General features: G+C 46.1%; 1 protein-coding gene across 4 annotated transcripts in view; it reads left to right on the top strand.

Annotated features, from left to right (window-relative positions):
* Nucleotides 1-15321, top strand: part of chb (CLIP-associating protein) — a 141814-nt gene that overhangs the window by 95883 nt on the left and 30610 nt on the right. For all 4 annotated transcript variants that reach the window (XM_077626891.1, XM_077626890.1, XM_077626892.1 and 1 more), the window contains 10 exons: nt 266-460; nt 1164-1237; nt 2480-2575; nt 3638-3736; nt 9481-9654; nt 9763-9843; nt 10393-10475; nt 11039-11155; nt 12583-12768; nt 13810-13973. In XM_077626891.1, the coding sequence (XP_077483017.1) occupies nt 266-460; nt 1164-1237; nt 2480-2575; nt 3638-3736; nt 9481-9654; nt 9763-9843; nt 10393-10475; nt 11039-11155; nt 12583-12768; nt 13810-13973 (1269 nt within the window). The remainder of the gene's footprint in view (nt 1-265; nt 461-1163; nt 1238-2479; nt 2576-3637; nt 3737-9480; nt 9655-9762; nt 9844-10392; nt 10476-11038; nt 11156-12582; nt 12769-13809; nt 13974-15321) is intronic.

Here is a 15321-nt window from a genome sequence, read left to right as displayed (position 1 = left end):
CTGAACTTACATTTTTGATATTCTATCATACACAAATACACTGATGTAAACTTTCTTCTGTGAACCACTCGTAAAGATCAACTCGTCATGCCTTCTGGATGTTTCTGGCACTAAGAAGTCTGCTGCTTGTTGTGAGATTTGATCTTTTCTGTACTTATTTCATCTGGATTTCCAGCTGTTTATTCCAAACATTCCTGTGTCAACACGGTGGCTCGTGAAACTCTCTGCGTCGTACGGAGCTTTATTCCGGTTTCACGCATTACAGGGCCTTCTGGGGCTTTGCGGACCATTTTAAGGAGCAGGCGGACGTGCTGCTCAACTCGCTGGATACGAGCAAGCAGCGCATGTTGCAGGGCGAGCTGTGCATGAGCAATTCCTCAAGCAGCAACTCGCTCAACAGCGCCCAGGGCCGACCCCTGAAACACTCAGTCTCCAGCCACGGATCCATGGAAAACCTCAGGTATGGTCTGCTGCCACGGCCTTTGCCTTTGTTCTTACCCCTGCTGTGACCAAGGCTCAGGCTCTTTTTCACTTCTGCAGAAGCTCCTTGCTTGCGATCCACTGCTGTGGGCACAGTAGTTTTAACATTTTGCTGTTGAGTGGTTATAGTTGTAAACATGTTTGTCTAGTGCGCCGACGTGGCATGGTATGGTTGGCTGGCATGTTTACCTGCATTCACTATCCTGCTGCTCTAGAGGGCAGGTTACTTAACACATAACATACCTTCAAGACAATGTACTGTTTTTTGACAAAAGCGTCTGGCCAACCGCGTTCACTGTTGAGCCGGTTCGGCAGCTCCAAATCTCTAAGGTGTGGATCTTTCATGTTCACCCCTGCAGAGCTGTACAGATTTGGGGATACTTTGAGCATTCCATTACACGGCTCACTAGCAAACCATGTGGTCTGGAGATTTTTGACACTGGTCACACTATTTTAAGAGCTTGACTTATTTAACTTGCATGAATTTACTAGCTGGTTAAAAAGACAATTGCTATTACATTGTTTACTAATTAATCGAAAATTTAATCGGTCGCTCATCTAGCCCATGCTTGAATCCCTTCTTCTCTTATCTTCTTTTAATGCTCTCATACTCGGCACAGTTTTCTCGTGAGTGGTGCAGTGCTGTCATTTCTGGCGTGTGTTTACTGTCTTATGGGAAACAGGCCCGGAAGCGGTACTTCGACTCTGGGGCGGAGGTCCGGCGTGCCGGTCTACAACAACACCAGGAGTGCCTCTGGTGCGTTGACTCTTTGAGAACCCATCCGCAAGTAACTTGACTGCATGTTGTACCAGTGGTATTTTTAAGATTGGCTGACCACAGCTTATGCAGACAAAAAAATTTTAGCCATGGCTGCAGTGGACTAGAAGTAGGGATAGTGGAAAAAGTGGGAGCTGCGGCACATAGGTGGCATGAAGCCGGAAATGTTGACTACTGATAGGGGTATTTGCATATAATTAATGATGCCGGTGTGCTACTCCCAAGCAGATGAGTAGGCGATGCTGAACTAACTGCACTGTTGCCGCCGCTACCGTTGTCTGCTTCGGAGGTCGTGAATCTTCGAGGTCGGTTGCTCTTTGCGGCTTGGAAACTGCCAGATAGGTTTCAGTCTGGGGCAATTGCTTCTTAATGCCCAAAGGTTGGATGCAGTGTTTGGTTCGTTATGAAGGCACTGTCTTGTCTTCTGTGGAATTTCCTGAGAAGAATATGCAGTAATTTGAGAATTAGATATTGTCATGTAGAGGTGACAGCAGTCAGGCAGTCAAGAAGACAGCGAAAAGAGCTTCCAAAAGAAACTGTTTATTAGGTGGACCTCTGCCCACAAAGAACTGAATGACTCGGAGGCAGTGATAGCAACAAGCATGCTCGGTGGTTGTCGAACAGAATGCCTGCCATTCACGGTCGTGCTCAATTAAAAGCCGACAACGAACTTTCGAGATTCGAGACATGGTGTGCAGAGTGACCACAACAGTCTGGAGGAACATAGAATGAGTTCTGCCCGGGTGCAATCATTCGAGGTAAATCTGTTTGCTCCTTGCATCACAAGCAAAGCGATATGACTGCATTCCGGCAGCTTTGACGAATGAACAAACAACCATTACAAAGCTTTGCATCAATATTGGGCTTTGAGTTTTTCAGCAATAGCATGCCATTGCCATTAATTGTTTCAGTGCCATTGTCAGCAGTCGACACTTCTGGCTTTTCGCCGCATCTCCCTCTTTTTCCACTGCCTCGCATCTAATTCACTAAGCGTGGTACTCTTTAGTAAACTGTTTTTGCGCCATTAAAAATGTCATAATCATCATATTTTAGACTAACTGAGTAAGCCTATGTTTCACGTAACCACTGGCAGGGGTGGTAGCTTTTTTTAATAGTTTTGATGTTTCTTTTAGTTATTTGCTTTTTGTTTATCATTTTTTTTTTGCCTTGGTTGCCTTATTGTATTGTTTGCTTTGTTTTCGTTTGCCACCTTCTCCTTAGTTCGGTCCAATAGTGCCATTGACTTGGGGGCCGCAAGAAGGGCACGAGCGCGCGCCTTTTCCACTACACAAAACAGAGGCACTGGAGCGTCACTGCGTAAGTGGCACAGAGCGAGAGCACTTGTACAGCACTATGCTATTTCCCTCTGAAGACAGGCCTATGCCTGTTGCTACCAGCACTCTTGTTTAAAGTCGAGGGTTGTATTTTTGACTTGTGTCTTTTTTGCTGGTTCCGCACGTTGATAGAGCAGTTGCCTAAGACCCCTGCCACTGGTGTTCCATCGAAGGTTGAGGCTTCACACGTACCCTTGGTTTTTCAGCTTTGCTAGTGAAGTAGTGCTTCTCGCACTAAAATTTGTGGCCCAAAGAACTTCATGTGATGGCCGCAGCAATAGCCTAGTGTGCATTCGTCCCGAACGCTTGAGGTTCAACCCCTTAGTGCCAGCGTATACCCGCCGGTAGGGCAGTGGTTTCAAACTGTTTTGCACTGGCCTAGTGCTCGGTTTTTGTAGGTGAAATGCTTGGGAAATGGGTCTTTGACCCCACTTTGAGTAGATAAAAACACCTTGTACCATGGTGCTCTTTGGCCAATACCGCCCTTGCGCCATAAAAAATTCATCATCAAGGACTTGATATGTTGTTTGACCAGTTTCTGTGCTACATGTCACAATTGTGCATGCACATTATGGTGCCCCATAATTAAGCCGCTTATTCTGAAATTATAGCTTTCAGAAGTTCTTGGTGCTGGTGGATATATGCGGTGTGAGTGACCATATTGGAACATACCACAGCCGTCTTTGTCTTCAGAATATATGGAACCCTCATTCTGGAATGTTTTATGCACTGAACAATAATTTCGAAGTGAAACATTTTTTAAGCTATAACCTGTCTGATGCGGTTAAGGCCTGCGAGTACTTCTTTTTTGCAATTCCATGGAAAAGCATATTAATGGCTCTGCTCTGTGTTATGGAGGCAGATGTTGTGCGGTGAACTTGCATGCAGTATTCAGGCATCTGTTGTGCTGCTTCATGACTTCGGTATTTGTTACTGTTTGTGAAATCTTCAGTGCAACCACAAAGCAAATGTGTGTGACAGTTCGTTCTGCCACTCCATGTGGTTTGCTCATTCTTTTTTCTTTTTCTTTCACATTGGCTTACAGCTCGTCCTGGAACAAAACGAGCTGACACCATTTCTAGCACAATGGCATCACCTGAGCGAATAAGCCGAAGTCGAACGAAGGGTGTTTCCCAGTCACAGCGTAAGTGATATTTGCCTGGTTTAGTGGCTGCCTCATATTGGCAAAGTCTTGTTGATTTCATAATTGCAGGAAAAACAGCTTGTGGTTTTTAACTCTGTACGTATAGTTTCAACATTGCTACACATCTCTAGCAAGCATAACACATTTGCCATTCAGAAACTAACCTAAAGAAGTCAGTTCAATTCAATTCAATTTATTTTATTTTACCAGAAGTTTGGAAGGATATCTGGGCTAGAAGCTGTAAATCACAGCTTGGCATGGCTCGGAAAAACCTCTGAAGCCAGTGCTGACATATTTACTAACATTAGTTAACAGAAACAATGGAGAGATCGAGAATAGCAGATACTGTACAATACAGTCGAGCCCACATATAATGGCCCCACTTAAGACGAACTGTCCCTTATAAAGAACGAGACCTGCACGACCGTCAAAGTATACATTATTTCAATGGCACAAAATCACTCGTATAACGAACGCCATTAAGCCCTGCTGATCGGTTACAGTGAACGGACTGCGTAAACCCAGCGCTGCGACGCGAGATAACCTGCCTCCGACCCCTTTGTGTGCCCGGCGCACGGTATGTTTCCCCGAGCCTCATCGCAGGCGAACTGCCCGCCCCGTTTCGTGCCGCTCTCAAGCGAGCTACCCTTTCCCCACCGACGCATCTTCCAAGAATGCCCTCCCGCCCCTCCTCGCAACTCCGCTCCCCTCTTCTCACTCTCTTGCAAATCTGCGCGTGCCTCTGCGATCAACTGCGCCGCCGCCGGTGCCGATCGCTGAGGCCACGCTCCGTGAAGCAGGCCTTCCATGGAACCCAAGAGGTGGCTGCACTGACGTTCACGGACGCCCCTCATTGGTCTCTTCAGGCGCTGTGCGTCTGTATCTTTAGCTTGATTGGCATGAATGCCGCCTGTGCACGTTGCGCATCTACCCCATCGCGCGCTTTTGGTACTCTTGTTGCAGTGCAGATTTTTCATTGGCTTCGTTCAAATCTCAGGCCCTGGTTGTAATTCGGGATGGCGGACGGGGACACCGTGCCCATTTCGATTGTATTCAGCGGTAGAAATGATGAAAGCGGCCTGGGCGGAGGTGACGGCCACTTGCATGCGGAACTGTTTCCCCAAGGCCGGCTTCGTCGACACGGTGTCTGATGCCGAGCCTGATGCTTCGGAAGATGACCAGCCCAGCGGCGATATGTGGCAGCATGTCGTCGACTCCGACATGGGGGTTCATGACATTGGTTGGAATGATTTTATTTTTGTCGATGACGACGCCGACACCACGGAACCGTGCATGGTTGAGGGCATCGTTTCTGAAGTGCAGGACGAGAGAGACATGGAGGAATCAGATGAGGATGAAACTTCGGAGCCAGCATCCATAAGCGCGCCTGTAGCAATGGGCTACAGAGAGAGCCTCAGACAACTTGTCTATGCCAAAGGCCTCGGCGAAGATCACGCTTCTGTTATAAATAAACTGGAAACCTCCCTCGTAGGATCTGCGCTGCAAAAGCAGACGTCCATCACAGACTTCATTGCAAAGAAAAAATTTTGTTTTGACAAGCAACTCTCTTTAAAGCTGTGGTCCACTTACTACGAACTTCGGGATATAACGAACACCACGTGACACTCATGTTCGTTATAAGTGGGCTCAACTGTAATAACTTTGCATAGTTTTCAAAACACAAACAAGCTTAGTTTTCAAATATTATCAGAAATAATACAACAGTACATCATACATACCATATTTACATGATCGTAATTCGACTCGAATGTAAGTCGACCCCCCCAAGTCACATTTCCGAAAAATAAAAAAAAAACTTCCGAGGTTGTTTAAACTTGGCCTTGAATAGTTGAACGCAAAGCATTATCCAGCGGCCGCCGTTTATCGCCAGCCACTATCTGCTGCCGCGCGCGGACATGCACATGGGCACATTCCAAAATGTAGTTTTATTAGTCACTGGAATACTTGTCCACACTTGCGCCATTGTCCTCACTAGCGCTCCTGTCGTGATCGCTGCTGCGGTCCCACAGCATGTCGTTCTAACGTCGTCGTCCAGCAAAACCCCGCACTTCGCAAACAGCCACAGCACAACATTGCGTGGAACAGCTGAAGATTTTCCTCGCTGCAGCTGCCACACCTTTATCGCCCATTGCGAACGTCGAGCTTGTGCCCCGGCACGCGGCTGTTTGTTTCTTCGGCGTAAAAAATGGCAGCCATCTTGAATGTAGCCATGAACAAGCGCCGGTCACTATCCGGACCTGGAGCACAAATGATCACTGACGAAGCACTACATTAAAAACTACGTGTGAATGGCGTCTGCTCTTCCATCGGCTACTGACACTCCCCGGCACCGCTGCCGTTCCGAGTGGGGGTGCCACCTCGATTGGAACAGCGGCCCTTCCATCAACTATCAATGCTTCCTTGAGTGCCGAGCGTGCATTTGAAAGTAAAAAGAGCACTTGTTGGATGCTTGAGCTTCCCATAGAATGCAATTGCGTTATCGGGCCGCCGCCGCCGCTTATCAGGCAACCACAGTCAGCAGCCACGTGTGGGGTGCCAGTTTGCTGCTTATTGATAGCTGCCGTCAGCGAGCGAAACTTCGGTGGGGAGCAGGCCAATGAATGCCCCGTCGTCGTCGTCCTCTTCTGGCGTTGCAGACTCTAGGCTTTCGTATGTCTCGGGCCACACAAATCCACTGTGCCTAAAGCAGTTTGGCACCACTTCTGCCGGCATGTTCGCCCACACGTGCGCCAGAATATGGATCACATTCAGAAGCGTGATGTTGTTTTGCTGCTTCGGCTCCATGCAGAGGAGCATTCGTTCCAGCACTTGCTTGCGATACCTTTTCTTCACGTACTGGAAACTCTCTGGTACATCGGTAGTGTTGGAAGGAAGGAGCACTAGCCGGATTGCCTTCAAATTCGCTACGTTACAGTGTGCGGTGCAATTAACCACTATGAAAAGCACCTTGCGTTTCTTGGTATTGAAGCATCGATCCAGCTCCTGCAACCAGGAACGAAATATCTGACGTCATCCATGCGTTCTGGTTTGCACGGTACTCGACGGGAAGTCGCTTGATGTTAAAACATATCGGTTTCAGAGCCTTCCAAATGATGAGAATTGGAAGGAGCTTCGTGCCCGTCATGTTTGCTGCCAACAGCACTGTCACTCGCTCCTTACTCCTTTTACCGCCAGTGCACGGGTCCCCCTTGAATGCTATTGTTTTATCTGGCAGCGCTTTGAAGAAGAGTGCCGTTTCGTCGGCATTAAAGACGTTGTTGGGGTCGTAGGCTGCCACGTGCTCTTTAAGGTAGGCGTTTTGCCAATCTTTTACCACTTCTTCATCCACCTCACCCCTCTCCCCGCACACGGTCTTAAAAACAAGTCCATGCCGGTCTTTAAAATGCACAAATCAAACCTCTGATGCCTTGAATGAATCAGTATTCATTCGGAGGACATAGGTCTCTGCTTGCGCGCAGATGAGTGGTCCACTCAACGGCAGCTTCGAGTCACGTGCAGCGGCAGTCCACCGCATTAATGCTTCCTCCAGGGCTGGGTGGGCTGCAGTTCGTAGACGCTTCTGACTGGCGTGAAATTTCTCGCTCTCAAAGGCTTCCACTATTTGAGCCTCATTCTTCACGTATCTCGATGGCATGCTTCTTTTCACGTCGAACTGGCACATAACTTCTTCTCTGGAAGTGCTGTTAGTATTTTTTTAGTGTTTGTTTTTGTTGTGGTAAGCCAAATAAGGCTACACTAATTTAAATGAGATGGAGAATAGAGTGTAATATATTTGCAACTTTACTTTCGTTAGGAAGAGTGTTCGGCAACGAGAGAGTGCTCCATTTGTTGCAGAGAGTTTTCTACACAGGCTATGGACTTGGGAATCCCTGCTAAGTTGAGATGAAAAAATAACTCCAAGGATCTTGTGTTCATGCAAAATATCAATTTGTTGTCCAGCATTAAATTTAAGTGGCTTTTTCCTTCCCATAAAAATAACAGCTTTAGTTATTTTGCGTTAACTTTTAGTTTATTCGACTGTGACCAAGTGTGGAGTTGTTCAAGTATTTCATTGGCATTTTTAATCAATTCTTCTTCAGTGGAATGTGACTAGAGATTAGAATGCTGCAGTCATCCGCCTAAATGACAAATTTTGCTGTTTAATTGCAACAATATTATTCATGTAAGCATTAAAGAGAAGAGGTCCCAAAACACTGCCTTGTGGGACACTGCATGTAATAGGCAGAAAGGATGACCGTGCAGTGCCTATGCATACACATTGGCTAATTTCTTCCAGTTAAATATGATTATCAATTCTAACTGCTTCCTGCGTATACCATACGACTATAGTTTGGATAATAATATCTGGTAATCTAAGGAATCAAAAACCTTTGTGAAATCAATAAAGAGTGCTAACTTTTAAATATTATTTTCAATGTCTATTGTCTCTTTTAGTGTTAATAATGCTGTTTCGGATGGTTTGTTTTTTCTGAATCCAAACTGGGCTTCAGTCAAAATGTTGTGTTTATCTAAAAACCACGTTGTGCGACAGGAAATAAGCTTTTGAGGTGCCTTGGAGAATATGGGTATAATCGATATCGGCCTATAGTGTGATGATAAGTTTCTGTCACCACTTTTATATATTACTGTCACTGCTTCGTACCGTCTGGATACACACCGGTTTAGAGCACAGGGCTATAGATGTGGACAAGTACCGAGACAATAAATTCCAAAACCTACTTTACTGGCCCCACTTGCATATTGTTAACATCTAACGCAGTGCTGTTACTTAAGTTCATAATGGTCATATAAGTTTCTCTTTCGCTTGTTGGCTCCAAAAATTGGCTTTCCACAGTGCTATTAATTTGTGAGAGCAGAATCGGAGTGGTACTGTCCTGTGGTGCTATGTTAACAAAGTGTTCGTTAAAGTGTTCTGCTAAGGCTTCGCCGGTTATTTCACGATCTTGGTGGCTTATTTTTGGGGGCGAACGGCAGGTATTTCAGTGGCTAAGGACGGTATTGATAATTTTCTAAGCGGTATCTGGGTTACGGCGAGCATTATCAGAGAACACATCTTGATTTTAAGTTTTCTTTGCTCGCCTCAGTTCATCATTTAACCTGTTTCTTGCCATCTTAAATTCTTGTAGTGCAGTAGACAGACGCATGCGAAGAACATGGTAAAGATGGTTTTTCTTTTTACGTTAGCCAGATGGGCCCGTGTTATCCATGGTTTCCTGGCTTTTCTCGAAGGTTTAATGGTTTTAAGAGGAATGTGCTCCTAATATATTTGCACAAATATTGCCATGAACTCTGAATACGCATTGTGTGCATTTGTTATTCTAAAGATTGGTGACCAATCATATAAGCTAATAGCATGTCTAAATGATTCTAAGGCTTGATTTGTTATGCTCTGCAAAGTGATCAACTTTGGAGGAACAGTTTTACTTTGCATGTCTAAATGGTAAAGCAGTCATTCAGCTGCATCTCTAAACATGCAAATAAATGCAGGGCTTCCTGGAATAAACCTGTGTAGGCTTATGGCAGAATAATAAGGTGGCCTTCCGAGGATTCCTGCATTGCAGTACGAGGCAAAAAAATTGGCAGTCTAAAAAAAAAAATCTCTGCAAGCGAAGGTCAACCAGAAACAATGGATGTCAACGAAAGGAAGCTTTAATGTTGTACATGAAGTACTGTGCTCCAGAAGGGATGGCATATATGATTCATATTGCTTTTGGGCTATGTAGCAAGCAGCAGGTCTGGCTCCCCAACATCTCGGCTGAGCTATGCTACTTACTCGGCTACACATGCGGACGGCACGGGACGGGTGCGCCGAAAGTCCGGCATTCCCACGCCATTGGGAACCAGCCGCGAGGCAAGCCCCACACGGCCCACAGGCACTTCACCTGGAATGGCAGGGGGTGAGTAGCTACTCCACATGCATGTCTTCACCAAACCCCTTCCCGTGGCATAAACTTGCAGTATTCACCTTTCATCACATGTCACCATTCTTCCTTCCATGGTCACAGTGTACGAGCGTCGTCTGAGCGGAGGCTCAAGGCGCCCTTTCATGGGTGCCTCAGAGCGGTATCACCCAACTACCATCACAAGTGAGTGCATATTCAAGCATTTGGTTTCTTTGAAGGGCTGTAGGATAAATGGAATGTTTGGTGCAAATGTTGTTTAAATTCTGTGGCAAAAGAAATGTGTGATGTACCAGCCTTAGGCACTAAAACGTGATTGTGCTTGTTGTTACCCAAACGTGCAGTGGGCCAGCTTTGCAAACTAATTTTAAACCTGGCTTCCTTCGAAGTGCTCCCTGCACCTGCTTGCTTTGTTTTGATGAATGTAAAATTTTCTACGTTTTGTGCAACAAAGAACTTGCTAGGTCAAACCACACACCCATAAGCCTTGCCAGCAGTAGACTTTTTTATCCCCGACATTTCAATTGAGCAGCTGCAGTGGATGTAGCCAACGCTCTTGATTGGCATTTTCACAAGCTGTATAGCTTCTTTCATCTGCTGTCTTATCGCAACACATGATAGTGCCACAAACATTATGACAGGTGCATTTATAGTTTTAACTCCCTCCCTTTCCGGGTATCTTGTTGTTCATGCTGGCTGTCTGGTGCCTTGCACTTTCTTATCCCTGGGAAACAGCCGGAGCGCCACTGATGGCTCAGCAGATTCTGCAGCAGAGCAAAGAAGCTGAAGCTGCAGTGGCAGATGCTTTGGAGTGTTGGGTAAGTGAGCTCAGTCATCCTTATGTCCTTTGGGAAAATATTAGTGTTTAGCTTCGTAAAAAGTTGAGGGTGTGGCTTTTAATTTGAGAGAAAATTATTTTCATGGTACCATATCCTTCGCATGAAGATAGGTGCTTTCTGATACTCTCCAGTTGTGTTATGCTGTTGTGCTGAAATGTGTCGATTTCATGTTTCCCATTTACAATTTTATGACAACTTAAGCAAAGAATTCGAAAATTAAAACTGGGCTGAATGCTAGTAGATATCGTCGACAATGACAGGAAAGCTTCCCCAGTTGAACCAGGATGCAGTCGTTACCTGTTTTGAGGAACTTGTAAGCCGATCTTTTGTGTCGTAATCAGCGACACTAAGCACCTGAACTGTTGCACAGGTACTGCATTGTTGGCACTGTTGCACAGTAGTATGAATTGCATTGTTCTGTGAGGTCTGTAGATGGCCCAAACCTAATTTTACTGAACAACATTATGACAAAGGTCTGCATTACTCTTGCATCCTTGCCATCTTTCTCGACCTCAAGCTATGCTTTCTGCTATTTTTCACAGAATACACCACCAAGGAAAAACCGGTACAATGCCTTCGATGACCAGTCGGACGAGAGCGAAACTTCCAGCGTCTGCTCAGATCGCTCGTTCAGTTCCTACAACCGAGGGGGCTATGAGGTGGGCTCTCGTTACTGTTCTATTTCTAGTTTAGTTATTCTAGTAAATTAGTAATTCTAGTTTAGTTATCTCTAGTCACCCATATCGAATAAGTCCGTTACATGCTCGTAGTAGCGTTGTGCAGCAGTGACTCGTTATAGCCAGTAATCAGCTTGTTTTTTGGAACATCTTTACTTGTTGCACTGCACCGTCATGATGAAACTCCATCCCTGTGCATGTGTGTCAAGTCTTGGCAAATTTCATGCATCTGGTTGCACTGCGATGCCGCCGCTTCACATCTTCACCCTGCCCCATCCTTTCACATTTCGCCTTTCTTATTCCCATCATAGAGTAAGCAGACCAGAGAAATGTTCTTCTAGCTGACCGTTTCATCCTCCTCTTACGCTAAAGCTCTCTCTCCCTGTCTGCTGACAAAGTGAAAGGGAATTTAATGCTTCTTCAGGTTAAGTGTGACGGATAATGTACAGTATAGGTAGTCATTAATTGTTACCTTTCTTGTATATCTGCTGAACTGCTGACTCAGGTCATTTTTATTCCCTTCCCCTGTACTAGGAAAGAAATTTGGTGCATACGTTGCACACCTGTATGGGACGCACATGTGTATATTTTGAGCATCTTTAAACATCACCTTTGCAAGTCATCTGTCAGCATTATGGTAATGTGTGGCATTTGTCTTGTTGTCTGTTGCCAAATTCTCTGGTTCTCTGGTTTTTGCAGCAAGTAACGAAAACTTGATTGTGCCTCAGGTTCTTTCTTGTAGAAATAAAACCATTTGAGAGAAACCACGGAATTTTCTGAACATAGAGGAAGCTAGTAAACTTGCGCTGAAAACTTCTTTATCTTCTGGTGCACTCATGCAAAGGTCATCTATCCCAGGAATCCATGCCATCAGAGCATTTTTTCACAAAGCTTATCACACGTGCAAAAGAAGTTGTGCACTGCAGTTGCATGTGTCATGCAGCAAAAGCGCAAGGTCGCGGGTCTTTCACCAAGCAACCCTGCTTTATACATTGCCTGGACGCAGGGACCGTACCATCGTTCTCTACTGGACTTCATCAAATCAGCTAGCCTTTTTCCATTCATTTAATCTCTACTACATCATTCATCACACCTTCACCCATCATTGATGCCTTGGGGCAATAAATTTTGCTTTAAAAAAAAATGCAAGGTTCAGTGGTGGTGAAGTACTTCTCGTCATCAGCTTACACAGAAGCAACCATCTTGCAGAAAATGCATAAGAATGCATTGCTTTTGTTTGTGTGGCATACTCCTTTGTCGTAAAAATTACCATGACTTGCAGGCCACACAGGTGATGCCAATTCTCAAAAAGGCATGTGGGTCAGATTGTTGCGTGGGGTGCAATGAAGAAAATTTAGGGGGAAAGAACATCACAGTGCACATGTAGGAAAACTTATTTCCATGTGCAGGGCCATGTAGCACTGCAGGATGTGCCAAGCATTGTGAAGCACCTGTCGAGCATCCACTGGTCGGACCGCAAGGAGGGCTTGCTGGGCCTGCTGTCGGTGCTGCGGTCGGGACGCACCCTCTCTCTGCCGGACCTCAAGAAAGTCACCGACATGTTCACCAAGATGTTCATGGACCCCCACACCAAGGTAGACATGAACAAAGGAAAAGTAATACCGATGCCACATGTGCATTTGTGTGGTGCCACACAGAAACAAACTATATATCTGCTTTAAAAAGCCTTTAAAAGTATAACGAATTTGCTCCAACTCATTTTCCCATGAAATTGCGTACTCTCTCCCCCCTCCCCCTCCCTTTTGCTTGTGCAGAACACCATGTAATATTGTTAAAAACATCACCCTGCCAAGGAATATGTATTCATAACTGAGTCAGTCAAGTCACCTTCATAATTTTGTTTTCAGGGGTGCTATTTTCAGTGATTTTTCACTGTAGAAATTGGCTGGAAGTGACTGACCAGCATGCGTTGGCCTCTAGCCTTGCCAAGCATTGCACATTGATTGCAAAAATGCATTGATTGCTAGCATTGCAAAAATGATAGGTGTAACGTTAAGAGACCGGAAGCGGGTAGAGTGGGTGAGGGAACAAACACGGGTTAATGACAACCTAGTCGAAATCAAGAAGAAGAAATGGGCTTGGGCAGGACATGTAATGCGAAGGCAAGATAACGGCTGGTCCTAAAGGCTAACGGAGTGGATTCCAAGAGAAGGCAAGCATAGCAGGGGGCGGCAGAAGGTTAGGTGAGTGGATGAGATTAAGAAGTTTGCAGGCATAGGGTGGATGCGACTGGCGAAGGACAGTGTTAATTGGAGAGACATGGAAGAGGTCTTTGCCCTGCAGTGGGTGTAGTCAGGCTGATGATGATGATGAATGCAGTAGTTCAGTTCACTTTCAGTAATGCAAGCTCTTAAGGGGGCCAAAAATTTGGTGTGAAATGCATACTGAAGGGAGCCCTTTTAATATGCTATGTTGACAGAACCAAAGTTGCAGTAGTGGCAGACAGTGCCATTCACTCTGGGCTGCAGGTGTATTGGTGTCCATTGCATTGTGGAAATTTCTGCCACCTGAAGGTTGATGCATATTGCCCCACACCGCATCACATGCATATTGATGCACCACATGCATATTGACGGGCTGAAGTGTTTGTTTTTGTCTTTTTCCCCAAAAACCAGGTGTTTACGCTCTTCCTGGAGGCCTTGGGCGAGCTGATTCACGTCCACAGTGCGGACTTGCATGGCTGGCTTTATATTCTACTGACTCGTCTTTTCATCAAGACAGGAACCGATCTTCTGAGCTCATTGCAGACGAAGATTCAGAAGATCCTCTCCATCATTAGGTAATGATTGTCAACCCCTCTAAAATTGCATGCTTGCGATTCTTGATAGCTTGTTTGTTTTAAATCAAGGCTGGAGAGGTCTGCACCTCAGCAGTTTCGCGTAAGGCCTTTCAGGGAACAGGGCAGTCAAGAAAAACTGTTCATGAGCTATTTCTCATTTTCTCATCCTCTGTTCAGCATAGACGCAAGTCAAATTATGCAGGTGCAACTGTGCAAGTCTGACTAGGCAAACTACCGTAAAAACCGGACTATAGGTCGAACCGGAATATAGGTCGACCCCCCCAACTAACCAATCGTAAAAATGAAAAAAATATTTTTCAATGGCAAAAGTACTGAAAGACACCCTTACCTTGAAACAAATGCGACTCAGCCGGTTGCACAATGGTGACAGTATTTATTTAAATGCTGCTCGCATGTGCACCCGGCCAATTTTTAACAGCATCGCGCGACCATCGACCCGCGTGTTTGTCAGCACCTTATCATCACGGCACGGAGCGGCGAAATAGCGAAAGTAAGCGCATGTGTATCGCCGCTCCGTGCCGTGATGATAAGGTGCTGACAAACACGCGGGTCGATGGTCGCGCGATGCTGTTAAAAATTGGCCGGGTGTGCAGTACACAAAAGGACACAAAGTGCGCAATCGCTACTCCGAATCAGAGTCGTCCGAACTAGAGTCCGATGACGAGTGCTTCTCGCTGCCCACGTCCCATAGAGCATCGTCCTCTGTGCCGTCCAGCGCGTTGCTTATGCAGCATTTCCTGAAAGACTTGCGCACCATCTCTTCCGGGAGAGATTTCCACGCCGACGACACCCAGCCACAAACAGTCGCAAGCGGTGGACGTCGCAGGCGGCCGGTGGGGGTAGTCGGGTTATCGCCCAGCATCCATTCATTATAGAGTTCGCGCACTCTATCTTTAAACGGTTTATTTAGCACCACGTCTAGTGGCTGCAGCACAGGTGTCAGTCCACCAGGGATGACCACGAGGTCCGTCTTGCCGTCGCACAGGGCCCGCTTTACGTTGGCTGTGAGGTGGCCTCGAAATGAGTCCAGAACGAGCATGTTCGCTCGCTCAAAGAGAGCACCAGGTCGCCGCTTCCAGACGAGCCGGACCCACTCCAGCATCAACGATTCGTTCATGAAACCGTTTTCATTAACCCGGACGATGACGTCGCGTGGGAATTTCTCTTTCGGCAATGTTTTTCTTTTAAAAATGATGAAAGGGGGCAGCTTCTTCCCATCAGCTGTACATGCGAGCATCACAGTGAACCGCGAGTGCTCGTTGCCCGTTGTTAGAAGCTTGATTTGCTTCGCTCCTTTCTCGGAAACAGTCCGGCTTGAGGGCATATC

Source organism: Amblyomma americanum, chromosome 6 (assembly GCF_052857255.1).
Source record: "Amblyomma americanum isolate KBUSLIRL-KWMA chromosome 6, ASM5285725v1, whole genome shotgun sequence".
In the NCBI taxonomy this organism is placed as follows: domain Eukaryota; kingdom Metazoa; phylum Arthropoda; class Arachnida; order Ixodida; family Ixodidae; genus Amblyomma; species Amblyomma americanum.
The sequence above is the reverse complement of the archived record's forward strand: the minus strand, read 5'-3'. Positions and strand labels throughout refer to the sequence as shown.